Source organism: Lissotriton vulgaris, chromosome 3_1 (genome assembly GCF_964263255.1).
Source record: "Lissotriton vulgaris chromosome 3_1, aLisVul1.2, whole genome shotgun sequence".
Lineage (NCBI taxonomy): Eukaryota > Metazoa > Chordata > Amphibia > Caudata > Salamandridae > Lissotriton > Lissotriton vulgaris.
The window spans coordinates 1927521857-1927539608 of record NC_141689.1 but is presented as its reverse complement, the minus strand read 5'-3'; the positions used below and the strand labels follow the sequence as shown (position 1 = coordinate 1927539608).

The 17752-nt window shown below is 38.9% G+C and overlaps 1 protein-coding gene across 1 annotated transcript in view; it reads left to right on the top strand.

The window, feature by feature from the left end:
- Positions 1–15707, top strand: part of SPOCK3 (SPARC (osteonectin), cwcv and kazal like domains proteoglycan 3) — a 1207618-nt gene extending 1191911 nt beyond the window's left edge. Inside the window, exons 9-10 of the mRNA XM_086962399.1 lie at positions 3140–3277; positions 14055–15707. Coding sequence (XP_086818525.1) covers positions 3140–3277; positions 14055–14224 — 308 coding nt within the window. The 3' untranslated portion in view covers positions 14225–15707. The remainder of the gene's footprint in view (positions 1–3139; positions 3278–14054) is intronic.
- Positions 15708–17752: the final 2045 nt, after the last annotated feature.

The following is a 17752-nucleotide window of genomic DNA, read 5'->3' as shown; positions in this document are numbered from 1 at the left end:
ATATTGTGACTTTCATTAGTATGGCAACATATGAATAACCTATGTTTTGGTTGTGACTTGGCTGTCAATCCTCAGATTTCAGAATTCTTGGGGAAGTACTAGATCTGGAGTTGAGACCACCAGCAGAATCTCCTTAGTTGTTGGTAATTCTGGAGTAAATTCCACTGTTGATTGTCACACTTCCTACAGAAATAGGAAGAATTTTCCTTTACCACCCACCTCTAACTCAGCAGCCAAGTGTTTTTAAAATCTAAGGGCCACCAGTAACTTAAAATTCAAAAGTTACAGAAGAAAAAATTGTTTTTCTCCGACACTTTTCTTGAAAATATTAAAAATATTACTTCTATCAGAAATTAAAGAAATCCAATTAACCCTCGTCCAGTAAATCAATTCAGAAGAGTTTGTGATTCAGTAATAAAAAGGAAAGAATAACGGTAAGTACAATATGTATTCGACTGAAAATGTTTTGTGGACAGAAATAGTTAGAAAGAAATCTATGTTGTACATCAGCTTTCACCAAATGTGCCTGCCGATTATTGGGTAGGAAACTGAATGTGTGTTGCTGGTTATCATTTTAGTTTGAAAAGAAGGACTTTAAACAGATTAATAAATAGGTAGTCTTAAATCTCACTCACTCTGCTCTGTTATTTACAGACTTAAAAGTGCACATTTCTTGCTGAACAGTTTGACTCTCACGATCCTTCGCAACCATGTCTCACCCAATTTCATTGTTATTTTTCAATGTAAGGAGCAACATAGCATGACATTTTAGTTTTGTAAATGTGTTTAAATGTTCCAACATTGAATGTGTGTACTCCATTTAATGCTTTAGAAAGGGCCAAGCTCATAAGTCCTAGACCTGTTCAAGAGTCACAATCTGATGGTTCTTTTTCGCAGCATGAAAGTGTAAAGGGGAGAAAAGTCGTTAGGGAAACAATCAATTAGCCAATAACACCCTTGGATACATATGAACTCCTGGGCAACTACTTAAGGGTTAGTTAGATTTATTGCAAAGCCAAAAATAACTGGGCATAAAGACACCTAAATACGAGTGTGTAGAAATACAAAGGAATTAGCATCAAGCCAAATTTGCGCACACAGTTCAGATGGTGGAGCATAAAAATACAATTAGTTCAAGAAGAAGAATACAAAAAATCAAGAAGCATGAGTCCAAGTTTCCCTGCATTGAGGGTCGGTGAGTGAAAAGCATTTAATCTATCCCTACTCTAACACTAAGTTGATATCCCTAAATATACATTTTCAGAAGGAAGGATAAAAGGTGTCAGCAAGTGGAGTTTTCCGAAGAAGTCTCTTCATGATCAGTGGTCATGTAGCATAAAACTACCAAAGACAGAGCTCATTCCAAGAAACACTCTCTCAACGCACGAAAGAATTGGTGCGCTATCCCTATTCACAGGAGGCACTCCCATTCTGCAATGTGCATCATGCCATCTGCCCTGGCTATAGTCCTGAGGTATTTTTTCACGATGTCGACTGAGTATTTCCTTGTTACAATATGACCTTGGTTACCAAGGGCCCGATGTAGGTGGCAAATTCCGGTCGGAAAAGGCCGAAATCGGCCGTTTCCGACCAGTATTTGGCACTTTGAGATGTAGGGGGCCAGTATTTACCTATTCGGTATATTTACCGAATCGGTAAATTTACAGAATCTGTAAAATACCGAATCGGTATTTTTACCGATTCGGTATCTTCCAGATGTAGGTGGGACTCTTCTGACTCCCACAGGCCTTTCAGATTCGGTATTTTAAGACCCAATCTAATTGGGTGTTAAAATACCGAATCCAGGTGTGCATGCACATGTGTGCATGCACACCTATGCCATGTGACAGACAGACATGCCCTTAGGGCATGTCTGTGTGCCACATGGCACACAAGCCAGTATTGGGGGTGCTAGAGGGTGTCAAAGTGACACCCCCTGCACCCTTGCTGGAATCGGTATTTACCGATTCGGTAAATACCGAATCGGTAATGCCCATTGATTCCTATGGGCTTCAAGGCCCATAGGAATCAATGGGGGATACCGATTCGGTATTTACAGAATCGGTAAATACCGAATCTTACAGATTCGGTATTTACCGAATCTGAAATACCTACATCTCCCCCCCCCCCTCTAATTTACCACTTCATAAATACCGAATCGGTATGATTCGGTATTTATGAAGTGGTAAATATAGATTTACCTACATCGGGCCCCAAGCCTTCTCCTGTGTGAAGCACAGCGACCTTGACCTTCTTTTATCGATTTAAGCCACACTATTGTAACTTCTTTTCTCTGAGCCTGGCAAAAAAAATAGGATATTATTCTATCAAGAGCTTTTCTTTCACCTACAACACAAAATGTGAGAGAACAGATTCCACAGTACACATGAATTTTAAACTGTTCATTCTAAAGAAAGAGTTTTCCTGAACCTGCATTTCAAGCCTACGAAATTCAGCTAACATAAGAAAGCATCAAATAAGCTTTACAAATTCACATAACATTAAGGCACTTTCAAGTACTACATTTACCTACATACGAAATGGTGTCATTAATATGCACATTTATTTACATGCATCTTTTCAGTTGAGCAACACAAATTCTCCATACTAATGGTTTCTGCTAGTTGCATTCATTTTCTACTTTGTTTCCCCATGCTACTTGTCATTGGCCTAAAAATGTCACTTTTCCATGTTAATACTTTTCAAAATTGTAACACTTCACGTTAATGCAACAAAGGATTATAATGCACCCCTACAATTGTAGTAAGATTTACACTCTATCATTTTGAATAGGTCAATAGGGTTGTTAGCTCAAAAAGTTATTTATAGAGTTGTGCCTCATTAAAGTGTACCTTTTTCAACTTTAAAGATAATAAAAAGAAAATGGCATATTTTCAGCATAACGGTACAGCACAATATTGAACCTATCTTTTTCCACGTTTTGAAGTATACCAAGAGGATTCCCAGATACAAGTGTCTCACTCTAAAAGCCTGATGCTATTTGTGACATAGATACCAAAGCCAAAAATAGAACATAAGACACAGTGGTGGAGTTTTCCTATGTCCATGCTGATTGTGTACAGTAGCATCCTATAAATTAGAATATCATACATCATTTAGTAAATATATATCTTTTTAGGAATCTATGTTCCAATGTGTGACGAAGATGGATACTACAAACCGACGCAGTGTCACGGAAGTATGGGGCTCTGCTGGTGTGTTGACAGATATGGGAATGAACTGACAGGCTCAAGATCAAATGGAGCTGTGGACTGTGGTAAGTAGAGGCCTTCTGTTTAGGTATGTTTGTATTGATCAGTGTTCCTCTCCTAAACATGCCATATTGGTTATTACACTGTCTTATACATTCCTTTCAGCATTCTCCAACATTTAACAAACTCAAAGAGTCAAACCCTAAGACTCAAACATTATGCAGTTATAGAGTGACCAAACATAGCCAGAAAGTGGAAGCCAAAGACCCTGCCTCTGCTTCATCATGCCTCCCCATACAAGGCAATTATACCATTTACGCCCACCTCTCCATGGGTTGCTGCAGCTCTCTTGCTCCTGTCCTCTCCTTGCTTTTTTCTCACTTTTTGAAGGCCTTCTCCTTGCTCTTTCCTTGTTTTCATTGTTTTCTCCTAGATTTTTCCTGTTTTTTGAATGCCTTTTCCTCGCTTTCCTTCATTTTCATTACTTTCTTTTTGTTTTTTCCCCATGTTTTGAGTGCCTTCTGCTTTCTTTCCCCTCATTTTCACTGCTTTCTCCTTGCTTTTTCCCCCTTTTTTGAGAGTGTTCTCCTAGCTTTCCCTTTGTTTTCATTGCTATCCCCTTGTTTGAGTTTATATCTTTGAGTACCTTCTCCTTGCTTTCCCTTGTTTTCATTGGTTTCTCCTTGTTGCTTCCCACATTGCTGTTCCTGCATGCTGCCTTTTTCCCACCTAGGCCTGTCCACCACGTCCAAATGCGGCCCCCACTCAGAACCTACTTAATAGAGGCAGCAACACAACCCCATTGAGCAGGCCACAGGCCCAGCTCTCCCCATGCTGCTGCATCGCACTTGTTCTTGCTCCTGTCTTCTACTTACTTTTTCCCTGCTTTTTGAGTGCCTTCTCCTTGCTCTTCACTTATTTTCACTGCTTTCTCCTTGCTTATTCCCATGTTTTCTGAGTGCCTTTTCCTTGCTTTTTACACATTTTCACTCCTTTCTCTTGCTTTTTCCTCCCGTCTTTTAGTGCCTTCTCCCTGCTTTTTCTTCGTCTTCTCCTTGCTTTTCCTTCATTTCACTGCTTTCTCCTTACTTCTTCCCCTGCTTTTTGAGTGCCTTCTCCTTGTTTTCCCTTCGTTTTCATGACTTTTTCCTTGTTTTTCCCCTGTTTTTTGAGTGCCTTCTCCTTGTTTTCCCTTCGTTTTCATGACTTTTTCCTTGTTTTTCCCCTGTATTTTGAGTGCCTTCTCCTTGTTTTTCTCTTGTTTAAAAAAAAGCAGTTAGCAGCTCAGAACATTGAGACCCTCAGGGGTGGTTGTTGCGCTTTTTAAATTCTTGATTGATTGAATGATTGATTGAGTTCTTCCTTGAATGTTTGTATGTGTTATTTGTGCAGTACAAACTTAGCATTAAGGCAGTGATGTGCTGCTCAGGGTCAAAGACAAAGGTGCAGTTTGCGACTGGAGGTGTAGATAATTGGCGACGTGGACCATTCTTTCATTTTTTTCCTAAATTATAGCAGGTCCGAAGCAGTCAGTATGGATGATGGCTTTGTAGTACCTGCCTCTGTGGTCAGATTGGCCCTTCTTTATTCTTAGACTGAAGGTGCCCTGGCCGAGGCTATGCTGAGCTTTTCAGCCACTGCAAATGGTGAACTTGTCAGCTAGATTGGTAGGTTTCCAGCTATGATAGCCTTGTAGATGATGCAGCCTGTAGGGGTTATGGTGTCATATTGCTTCAAGGCACTGATGACCCATGCTGTGGGAAGGATACATTCAGATAACCTGTGCACTAATCAATGCTGGGCATGGCCGCAATGTGGATGAGAGAGATTTCCTTATTGCAAAGAAGTAATGACAGAACCTATTCGAATGGAAATGATAGACTGCAGTCTTTCAAACATTTCTTTGGGTGCTAAATTATAGATCACAATCAAAGAATAGTCCAGGTACGATACCAGATTATCATTGGCAGAATATCGCTTTACATATAGCATCCCAAATGTCTTTCATTGTCTCATTGTAGTTAATATTAAAAAATCTATACCTAAGGAGGCAATACTTTGTAAATAATACTTAAGACACATTATTTTATGTCTTCATATATTAATCTGACATAGAACAATATTCCCAAATTGTGATCATTTTCAAAGGGAACAGGACAAATTGTGATCATTTTCAAAGGGAACAGGAGGAGTCTGCAATTCCTCTGAATAGACTAAAAGTAAAATAGGTATGATGGACAGGCCTCTGGAGCAGGATTATTGTATACATACTCAGCCGCGGCCCATGGAGGGAATTATGGTGGGGCAGGAAGGGGGGCGGGGGAGGGGAAGAGTGGGGGGTGCTAAAAACCGGAGTATGGATAATTGAAGGTAAGTAAACAATTTAATAAATAAAACGAATTTCATGGCACGCCCTACATCTCAAAATGCGAGGCAGTGCACGCTACAAAATTCATTTTATTAATAAAATTGTTTACTTACCTCCAATTATCCATACTCCGGTTTTTAGCACCCCCATCCCTGCCCCACCCCCGCCCCCCTTCCCTAAGTATAACAAGGGGAAAATGTTATGAAGCCTTCAAAATCACAGCCAAACAAACAGCTGTATTGTCATCCTATTCAACAATGTTACAGAGTTCAGCCAGCTTTCAGGAGGCGTTATTACCAACCTACTGTTCACTAAGGTCTCACTGCTACATGGGGATGAGGATGCAATATGCAACAAGAGTCAAGTATATGAGGCTGAGGTTTTTATTGGTTCTACTTGCACCTTCAAAGGACCGGGACCTCTAAAAGTTTCAGGCATTGCGGTCACTGTAATGAGTCATTAGAACACATTACATGCTTCTGTCCATATTTGCTTAAGCTTTGTAGATCCTTCTTACGTTCCTGCTTTCTCGGACTAGGCATTCATGAAATTACAACTGTTGTTTTTGGGTGCATGCAGGGAACAGATTTCCAACTCATCTGCAGGCTAATTAAATACTTAGGGGCTTATTTATGAGCCCCTTGCTAGACCTTTGTGTCGCAGTTGTACATTTACATTTACATTTATTTCACTTGTAAAGTGCATAAATCACGAGAAGGTCTCAGAGCGCTGGGAGCAGACAAGGATCCTTAAAATTTTCAACAGATTCATAGGGTTAAGGGTTCAGTATGCTAGGGATTAAAAAGGCAGGTTTTTAGTAGTTTCTGGAATTTGGCGTGATCTGGCTCTTCTCATTTTTTACTCCACTGTGGCGGCCTAAACAATGCGCCAACTTGCGTGGCTAGTATTCTTGCTTCCTTATTTCCACCCTTACTGCCTGCAGCAACTGCCAAGTTTTTGGTGTCCCTTTCCTCTGATGGCCAACCTCCAATTCCCTCAGGTGACTATGGGTTATATTAGTGCCCCTTATCATGGTTTTTAATGCATCCCTTAGGGCATGAATGCCCTACTATCCTCCATCATTTTCTATAAGATCTTGTATACTGGCAGCTTGAAGTGTCTGTACGTTTCATTATAGAGCAAGTTATCCTTCAGGCTCCAGTCATTGTGTGGTTTTGATGTCTTGGGTGTATGACATTTTATACACATTGGGGCAGATCAGAGAGCACCTGTGAAACCCTCTGTGCCTTTGAAATATGCTGTAGGGTGGATCTGGAGCCCAGAAACTAACCCAGCTGTGTAAATGTTTTGTGGGCCGCTGATTAATAAATGTAGTGTCTTACATTGGGGTGTATTGTGCACCAAATCCAAGTTAGGCATATTTCCTTAAGACAAGTAGCCTCCTTGGGCGATTAAGTGCCTGTCTGGCCTATTCTTTGAGTAGTGCTATCTTTCTCATTGCTCATCACTAATTTTGAATCTCCTCTTCTGTAGTGCAAAGGATATAAAAAATGTCTCTTGACAGGTGTTCGGAGCATAAATTGAGGCCACAGTGTAGGTGTAGTCTTCCATCCCCAGTCTTATCGCTAGTATCCTGCTTTTGACATCTGCAATATTCCCTTTCTCCCCTGAATCAGCACTACAATAACATTGCCACCAGTGCTTTCTTTTTTTGGTTTGATGAAAAGCAAAGCTGAGGGAAACCATTTGGAACGCAGCCTGTGACAATCCTTTTTTATGAGGTTAGTCTTTTGTGGAAGACAAATATGGATTCCTGAGTCTCTTAAGAAGAACTTAACTGGAGTGTTGAGCTTTTGTCCATTCAGCATCACTGTTATAATCTCTCCCAATAGTAAGAATCATTCTCTCCCAATAGTAAGAATCATAAGATATCATTTAACTAGGCTGTGAGAAATTGGATCAGTGGTTGAGAGTTCAGGGAGCCCTACTAAAGCAACAATCACAATCCTTGTCAGAGTGATCTACAGAGCTCACAAAATAAACCAGTGATTAACTCTCCAGTAGATTGCTATAAAAGCAGTCAGCCTGTCTATGCACCTAGCAATCAGATTGAAAACCTGAAGTTTATTAGACTATTTTAATAGTGTGGCAACACATGGATGTGTTGTGTGGGACAGTGTTTTGTTGTGCATTCATTCCAGTAAAAAGAGTTCTGCTGTCAGAATTACACTATTGTGATAATGTAATATGAATGTCAGTCTTTCATAATGTTTAGGAATTTTATATATATCATGCTGTACTCGTTCATGGCCCATTTGCTGCAGCCAGGTGTGGGTACCCACTGAGGAAGTCACATGGGGAGTCCATACAAGTGTGTCCTTTAATGCCTAGCTGTGGAATTGAACCTAGGACTCATCCTTCAGTTCTGGAAGCTGGGGCAAATTATTAGGTATTGTATTTATATTTATTTGATGCTTCCAAAACTCCCTGAGAGATATTGACTGAACACAATGATTATTGTGAAATTTGTAAAAAGAAAAGATGAAGACATTTCTGGTTTGCTTTCCAACTATTTAGAGTCCGGTGGTAGGTAGCGCTGGCAACTGTAATGTTAGGAATGTTGTTAATGATGAGAAATTAATTGACAAGTTGTTGTTTGTCATCCCTCGAAAAGATTCCAAATATATGTTTTGCTAAATATTGAACCCCTCAGAATTCACACTTCGATCAGGTGAGCACAGTTTAAGAAAGTATTTTCAGTGCAAAGACATTTGCGCTAGGCCTACAGCGATCAACAGGGAAAGGGTAAGTTTAATTACAGACTAAGGGCCCGATGTAGGTCGGTCAGTAACGGCCGAAAATCGGTATTTTCGGCCGTTACCGATCGGTAAATAGGTGATTGGTATGTAGGGGGCATTATTTTACAGAATCGGTAAAATTACCGATTCGGTAATTTTACCGATTCGGTAAAATAAAAAATCGGTACATTTACCGAATCTGAGCCACCCATATGTAGGTGGGACTCTTCAGAGTCCCAGGAGCCTTACCAAATCGGTATTTTACCATCAAATCCAATTTGATGGTAAAATACCGATTCCGGTGTGCATGCACATGTGTGCATGCACACCTATGCCATGTGACAGGCAGACCTGCCCTTAGGGCATGTATGCCTGCCACATGGCACCCGAGCCTGTTTTGGGGGTGCCAGAGGTTGTCAAAGTGACACCCCCTGCACCCTTGTGAAAATCGGTATTTACCGATTCGGTAAATACCGAATCGGTAATGCCCATTCATTCCTTTGGGCTTCAAAGCCCATAGGAATGAATGGGCATTACCGATTCGGAATTTACCGAATTGGTAAATACCGAAATCATGCGATTCGGTATTCCAGCACATCTGGAATACCTACATGTCGACCCCATAGATTTAACGATTTTTAATTACCGAATCGGTAAAATTCGGTAATTTAAAATCGGTAAATCTATTTCACCTACATCTGGCCCTAAAGGTGGACAATTGCAGTGATTTTTGGCAATTTCTTGCATTGAGCCAGACTTAACATTGAAAAATTATATATTCTTCCCTACACTGTTCAAGATGTCCGGTCTTGTGATACATGCGCCTTATTGGGCCCTAATGAAACTAAATGGTTCATTTACCAACTGAACACAAAAACTGAAGCTTTTTCAGCATACCATTAAATCAAATATTTGTCCATTAACAGTTATGGTCAAGTATGTGAGATTCTTGGGTTTGTACCACTATACTGAGAACGAGAAAGATACAACAGTATTATTCAGAAAAACAGAGATCCAGAAAGGTCATTATTTGTGCTGTTTAGCATACTTAATTCATGTTGTGACAAAATAAAAATTCCCAGTACACGATTAACCGACACATGTTTTGTCTTTGCTTAGACTTTTTCAAGGCTGTAATAACAAACATAATACAATAAATACGCTATATGCAATAAAATGAAGGCATACAAGACAACATGAAACAATATACACACATAACAATGTTGTGATGCAAATACAAAAACAAACATATGCTAATACTACATGAGAAGATAAACACACAAGACAAAATATAAACAATGAATTGTTTCGCTCCTATCAAAAAACATATAAGAAGTAGGTATATACTTGAAGACAAGAACCCAAAACACTAAACCTGTCAAGTCAGAAAAAGAACAAAAAGAGGAAATCCATGAGTCAAGTGAAAGTAGAGGGGATAGAACTGTGTTAATTAGGAAACTTGAGTCTAAATGGTTGATTATATTGCGAGCGGTAGACAAGGGGCTCAATACTGATCGTTAGTTACACATGTTTTTACAAGACTAAATGTGTAAAATAATGGCCAGTGTTCTGGAACATTGTCTCACAGGAAGTGTCTAGTGTGAAACTTGTCTGTTCACATTGAGATCTAGAATGTATGTAGAATTGTATAATTGGTCTTGGTGTGTTATAGGCCTTTATATGTATTACTGAAGACATTTATCAATTCTCTACATTGTGTTATGTTTGAATCAATGTAACAGGAGAGGGTACATATGTATCACTAATACTATCTAGATATGGGTTTGTTCCTACATTGTTGGCCATGAAATTACAAACATCTTTTGTTGTATTTGGAACACTTGCTCCTATATCTCAGGTGAATCACCTCTCCTCCTTTAATCAACTTTACATGTCTACACCTGTGCTGTCTCATCTCAAGTACTGGCAAGGATAGTAGATTTATGGATTTTAACCAGTACTAGTTGATCCACTTCAGTTTTATAAACATTTCTCACAATAATGTTGTCGTTTCTCTCGTTTATGTTGTCCTTTTGTATAAATTGTTTGTTCCTTCTTGATATCTACTTATGACATGGCTGTCCTGGGATTTCTTGTGGCATGACATATACGGAATAGACAATTCCGTTAATCAGTCCCTGTGCTTTGCCCTGTCATGTGGGGTAACTACATATCTAGTTCAGATAGGGAATTAGTATCTTGCCCCCTGATGTTCTAAATAGTTTTTTATATACTCTAGTCGGTATTGTTTTTATCACTAATAATGTTAAGTTAGTATTTAGAGGCCAATATAAAGGATTAGATTTACAAGAGGCAGTCCCCATTAGGTCACCACAGCCATCTGTATTTGAAATTTAGCATTTGTATTTACCCTATGTGCCGGGGCTATGTGTGGTAATGTTTTGTCACAGTTGATGTATTGTGGCAGTAAATGACCCGGTGGGAATGCTAAGATGACGGCATCCTTTACATTAAACTGGGTGTGAAGTCTAGCCGTATACGATTTCGCCGATCACGTACGTAAGGGTCATGTAATTTTCTTCCCTTGGGAGTGGCCTACACTTAAGTAGCGGTTTGCCGTGCGATTCATATTCGTTGTGATTGCGGAGATATACAGACCGGCCATTACACTACAGCTTTGGAGGTGAGTGTTGTGCTGGGGGAGGTTTGGGGGTAAGCTCAGTTTAAATTGTATTTGGTAACGTTATGACCACAGCTTGTTATTATCAATTGCGGTTCTAGGTTGCAACATATTAGAGTTGTGCCATAGGGGTCACGGGAAAAGAGTTACCATTTTCATTCTGCCAAGAGTACTGCTACGATTTTTTTCACTTCATTATAACATAGCGGTTGACACGAGGACATATGGGGACGATTTTGGTGTTTATGAGGTGAGTGTTAGTTCCAAATTGGGTGGTGAATACTTTAGCAGGAAGCTGATAGAAGCACATTTTTATGTGTTGTGGCTTTTGGTTTTAGGTGCAGCTCGTATTTTGGGAGGTGCTTAAATGAGGTTCCTGTAACAAGTTTAATTATCGTGCCACTTGGATACTCGGATGTGGAGTATAGTGTGTTTTTACAGAAAGAGATTGTGCAAAATATCTATAGAGGCGCTGCAGTGACCTATCTCATTGGTGAGTATATTAGGGTTACTGTAACTGGTCTCTATTTGGGATATGGAGACAGAGCTAGTTTACTTATGAGCTATACATTTGTATTCTGTTATATTTTTTCAGGCTGAATTATTGCCTATATTCAGCTCTAAACACAGGTCGGCCTTAATAATATGCAGGTGAGACGTATTACTGCTTGTTAGGACATTTAAGACAACCTTGCTGTGGGTCTCAAGGGACACCCAGGTTGTGTGAACATAGATATTACCCGCATATGATTTGGTGCGTGTTTAAGAGTGTAAGGATAGTAAATGTTATTCTTTGTTGTCCACAGTATGCTGTTGGCAACAGACTACCGTCCTGACCTCCACCAATGCCGACTGATATGATTATTAGGGCATATGTACTATAAACATGGACATTGTCTGGTCTAGGATGTGAAGGTACACTACTTGCCGCTACAATTGTTGTTTGTGTTTTATTTCTCAGAGCTGAACTGTTTATATGATATCCAGACTTGGGTTCTTGTCTACATACTATAGTGCAAGAATGGACTTTGGCTCTTTAATCCTGGTTTTTCGAATCCAAAATTTATGGTGGGCTTACCTTTTTTGTATGTCGGATTCATGCCCTCTATATGGGCATGCTCACAAGTGTCTGGGCAGTTTTTGAGGATACTATTCTTAATTCTTGCTTTTACTTTCATTTGACTCATGGATTTCCTCTTTTTGTTCTTTTTCTGACTTGACATGTTTGGTGTTTTAGGTTCTTGTCTTCACCTATTAATCCCTAGTTCTTATATGTTTTTTGATAGGAGTGTAACAATTCATTGTTTCAATGTTGTCTTGTGTGTTTATCTTATTATGTAGTATTAGCATATGCTTGTTTTTGTATTTGCATCACAATATTGTTATGTGTGTATATTGTTTCATGGTGTCTTGTATGACTCAGTTTTGTTGTATATAGTGTATTTATTGTATTATGTTTGTTATTCCAGCCTTGAAGAAGTCTTAGCAAAATGAAACACGTGTCGACTAATCGTGTGCTGGGAATTTTAATTTTGTCACAACATGAATAAAGAATGCTAAACAGCATGAACAAAGACCTTTCTAGATCTCTGTTTTCTGATTAATACTGTTGTATCTTTCTCGTTCTCAGTATAGTGGTACATACCCAAGGGTCTCACATATTTCACCATTACTGTTTATAGACAAATATTTGATTTAATGGTGTGCTGAAAGAGCTTCAATTTAATTTTTGTGTTCAGTTGGTTGCACATTTGTTTGTGCTGACAACACCTTTAGATAGTAGGTGTTTAGGGCTGATCTAGCACCCGGTTGCTGCAATAAAGCAAAATATTTTGACTTTTCACGCTGAATAGTGACAGACTATATTGTGCTTAGTGAATGTGCGGATATTTCCCTGCGAGGCAATACTACTACCTGTGTGTTTTTGCTAACAGTTTACCAACTGAATGGCACTTGACCATGATTACTACAACTTTTAAAGAAGAAATAATGCCCTATATAAATTAGATGTCTCAGCAGGCAAAAGATAAAGGCTAGATTAATCTGCATACATTTGAGAGGGAGTTGAGCAACATTGCCCAATATTTGCACTGACCTACCATTAAAAAATCTACATGTCCCCTAATGACAGTTATAAACAAAACAACTTTTGTACAAGCCTGTCAGTGTGAAGGTTAGTTTTTAAACCAGTCGATAAAGGAAAATATATTTTTGTTCTGGATAGTCAATGCAAATGTTGGTACCAAAATGTATGACACTAATAAAAATGAATGTAATTTGGCTACAGGTTAATTGTTTCTGTACAGATACACCAGAAATAAATAAAAAAGCACACCCTGCCTACCACATCCGCTCCCCTTGGAGACACCATTTAGTCATTTATGAAGAACAAGTAATCAAGTCCTGTAGCCTTAAGGGTCTTTAAGGAGCTTTTGTTTGAGGATGTTTAGGTCCGTCTAGAATTCATATTATTACCTACCAGTATGTTCAAGGCTTATACACAATGACAAAAAGTTGGACAAAAACAAAACAAATAGAGAAAGGAGCAGGTGGACAATAAGAAGGAAGATAATGATTGGTGTGGTGCTCGGCCTGAGTTCAATTTTTCTATAGGGATCTCGTAGGGACAAAGATTCCTTCATGCTGGCCATCAGCTACCATTGCTACTGGTTACTGCCTAAATCTTCAGGAATGGACCAAATAACATTCAGCATGTTTGTACTTCTTCCAGGTGTCCAGGTGGTAATGGTTCTGGCAACGTATGGGAAATGTAGGAGTTAGAGATAAAACCTACAATAGTCTACTGTTGCCCAGAGGAAGCAGTGCTCTTACCTTTCACTGGGTGGGTTCATCACGAGCAGATGTCTTTCTATCAGGCTTCGGGAATGAGCAAAGAATTCCCTCTGATGCTAGATATCTTCAACTTCAGCCATGTGCAAGCTCAACGTGACACCACCATTTACAATTCTGTGTTATGACCCAGTTTACAGTTGCACTCATTTTTAATCAGTGTTAAATCTCATTTGTGATAAAATGTGTGCACGTTATCGCAATATGTCTGTTGTTTTTTTCAGGTATGGACCTAGAAATTTCGGGAGATTTTGCTAGTGGGGATTTTCATGACTGGTCAGAAGATCAAGAAAATGAAGATGAAATGATGAATGATGAAGAGGAAATAGAAGAGGATGACGATGAAGAAGAAGGAGATGATGATGCTGAGGATGATGATGAAGGATATATTTGATATTTTCTAAGTGCAATTAATTATACCTTTCTAATGTGTGCAAGGTAACATCGTATAGAACTACTTTGCTCCCTACACTACCAAGATCAAAGAGACAATGTGTATATTTTGTATAATGATATCGGATATAACAGATGAAGTCCCAGACTTTCCTTGTTTAAATAAAAATCATGTTTGTGCTTTTAAGCTTTTATATGCCTTTTGAGAAGAGTATGAATTGGGAGGCTAGCGTGAAGAAAGATCTGTTATGTGCTACTATTAAGTGCAAAACCTGCATATGGGCGACCTTCATTAAAATAACCAGGTGGATCACTGGCATTGTTTGGAAATTGTTGTGCCCCCTTCATAGTGAGTGCTTTGTAAAGAAATAGAGATGCAATATGCCCTAGGTCTGATGAGGCATTTTTCCAATGCATGACCTCTCACAGAGGGTACTGTAAAAAGAGAATTAGTATCTCATCAGATTGTAGTTATCAGGGATGGTATGCAGCTGACACAGGCGCTGATGAAAAAGAAAGAGACAGAAATACAAGATCGCCATGTCTTTTTGTATTTCGAATTATTTTATTGCACTTCCAAAATGGCGCCTGCACTTCAGAATGTGTTTAGAATGAAGTTAAAAAGAGATCAAAAACTCGGTAACTAGGTCTGCTAACAGAAATTCATGTTGTCCTGTTATATGATTTTTGTTAGTTAGAGTTTAAATTTGTTTCAGTCTAATTGGCAAATCAAGCAGCATGAATTTATCAATAGTATCAATTTACTAATAATCTAAACTAGAAACAATGCAATGGCAAATAGGCAAAAAGACGCCCAGGCATTGAAATCAGCAATGCGCACCTTAAACAAAACGAATTTGTTATGCTTTTCCTTATTTTATTAATGATTTTATAGTATATGTTATGAAACAACGTATCATGAGGTATTTTGTCTTACTAAATTGTGGAGGTTTTAGCATGTAACCTGAAATAGCATATTGGCAATTGCTAAGCCGCCACGGTTATCAGATTAATGCTGTTATGGGTACTATTGCTGAAACTGACATGTTTTTATCCATTTTTCTACATATGCAAATTCCATGTCTGAAATACCATTGGTGAGATATAGCAAAGCAGTCGTCATTCCATAATGAAGGATAAATGAATTATTACACTTATATTTTGAAGCATGTGAGCTGTTTGTGGACCATGAGACTAGATCTTGTTGGTGCAAAATGGACCCAATTACAATTGACACCCACACAACAAACACGATAATCCCTGTGCAACAGTTTATGAGCGGGTGTCCGACTGCACTAATTGGCCGTTAGATTTTCTGATCCTCACATGCAGGCCATTGGCAGGAACTCAGCTATATTTTACTTTGATTTTAATCTGCATAAAATACTAAGTTTAATATTTGTTTTATGTAATATTAACAAATATTACACTTTTTTTTACTGTTTATGTATAGTTTACGAAATAAAGACTCTTGTATCCAATAATCCTTTGTATTGACTTCTCTATTTAAAGGGAAATTATGTAGGTATTGTTTCTGTTTATAATACCAGGTGTCAATTTTCTCCTAAATTTTCTACTCAGTGACACATACCAACTTGAGCTATTTTATTTTCAGTGTTTTTGTATAACGTGAATACTCCTCACCAAACTTGGATAAGACTCTGTATTTGCATGCATTTTATTTGTTTTAAATTCAAAGGCAATTACATGAGTCATTTGAAGACGAGATTTCGTTTCATTTAAATCTGAAATGTTGATGAATTGATGTGTTTTAAAAATGTGTTAACCTTATTCTAGTGTGCTCGGATGCTATTTGTATCTGGAAAACAATAGCCTCTGGCTGTATATTTAAGTTGCAATTACCAGAGCTAATGGAGGACTATCATACATGGGAGAACGAAGAACTATCACAGCGTATTTATTTCATCGGTTCTTTGTGAATCTATGGGTTTATATGTACTACAAATCGTGGATCGCTTAACTGCCGACGCTGTAAGGCTCTACAAGAAAACAGAGCAGAGCTCTGGAGATATTTTAGTTAACATATAAACTGGTAGGGGCTCATTTATGAAGAAGTCACCTTGCTGCGCCGCACTGTATGACAAGGGAAGGGCAGGCATGCTCGTTCCTGTCCTTTTTCCTGTGCTGGCGCCATTTTGGCACCCTTACACTGTAGTGCAAAGGTGCCAGTGTTGCATGCAGGATTGTTTTTTTTTTCATGAAAGGGCCACCTCTCTGCATAGAAACAATCCATTGAGGAATGCTCCTCTTTCTAATTGTGCTGCAGAATGCAGCAGACATAGAAAGAGGAAGAAACGAGGATAAATAGAGATATTTCTCCTTGTTACGCCTCCCCTGGGAAGATGTAAGATGTCGGCACTTTCCCAGGTTTACAAGTAATTGCAAATCTGGGAATGTGTCAAAAACCAATGGGAATAGTGTTGGAACACCCACACAGCTCTCATGGAATTGCCTTCCCAGTGCATACTAACGCAACACAGAGAATAGCGCTGCATTGTGTCACTCCAGACTTTTGAAGTCACTCAGATCCACGCAAAACGGCTTTGCGTGGCTTCCAAAACTCTGACTTAGAGCTTTATGTCAAGCATGTGCCACGTTGTGTGGTGCAAATATAGTGCAAGCCTCTCATAAATATGCCCCCTAGTGTATTCTTCTTTTATTGCTTGCATTCTGTTACTTATAATATTGTTTTTTTCAATAAAAATTGCAGGAAGGTTTCTTCCGGGTGGTAATTTAAAAATATGAGGCTGTATAATCTACTGACACATATCTAAGAATTGGCAATCCCTGGCATTCAATGAATGCACATTTCAAAAACTATTGGACATATTTTTCAAAAAACCCTAGCTCAGAAAACCCTCTAAGAGGTGTAAAAATATGTAGCAATGATGCTATAAAGAGGCATATGACAGCATGTTAAGCCCCAGTCAAGAGTGAATCGATTTGGTCAAACTCCACTTTGGGAAAATCGAATTTGTTCCAATAACTCACACTTTCAGTTCATGGAGATTTAGGGGCATATTACCAAGCAATAGCGATAATTATCCCTATTGCTTGGTTAGAGATAAAAATTTACCGCTGAGCTACGGCGATTTTTATCGCAAATAAACCTTGGTATTGCCAAGGTTTATCGCAAATGCGATAAAAATCGGCCGCAATGCATGAATATCGCTGAAAAGTCAGCAATATTCATGCATTACCGAGCTAATGCTCTTAGCCATGTTATCCACCTCCCATTGGATAACATGGCTAAGAACTGCTCAGGGCAGGTGTTAGCTTTTGGAGATATTTGCGCTTAGCGCGAATATCTCCAAAAGTTGATAATAGGAGATAGCGATGTTAGCGACTGTTTCCAGTCGCTAACATCTTGGCACACCCACTTTGCATGTCATTAGTGATAAATATCACTGACATGCAAAGTGGGGCCCAAGATGGTCGCTATCTCCTACTGTCTGTTGCTAACTGGTGTTAGCGACAGCTAGGTAATAGGGAGATAATTTTATCTCCG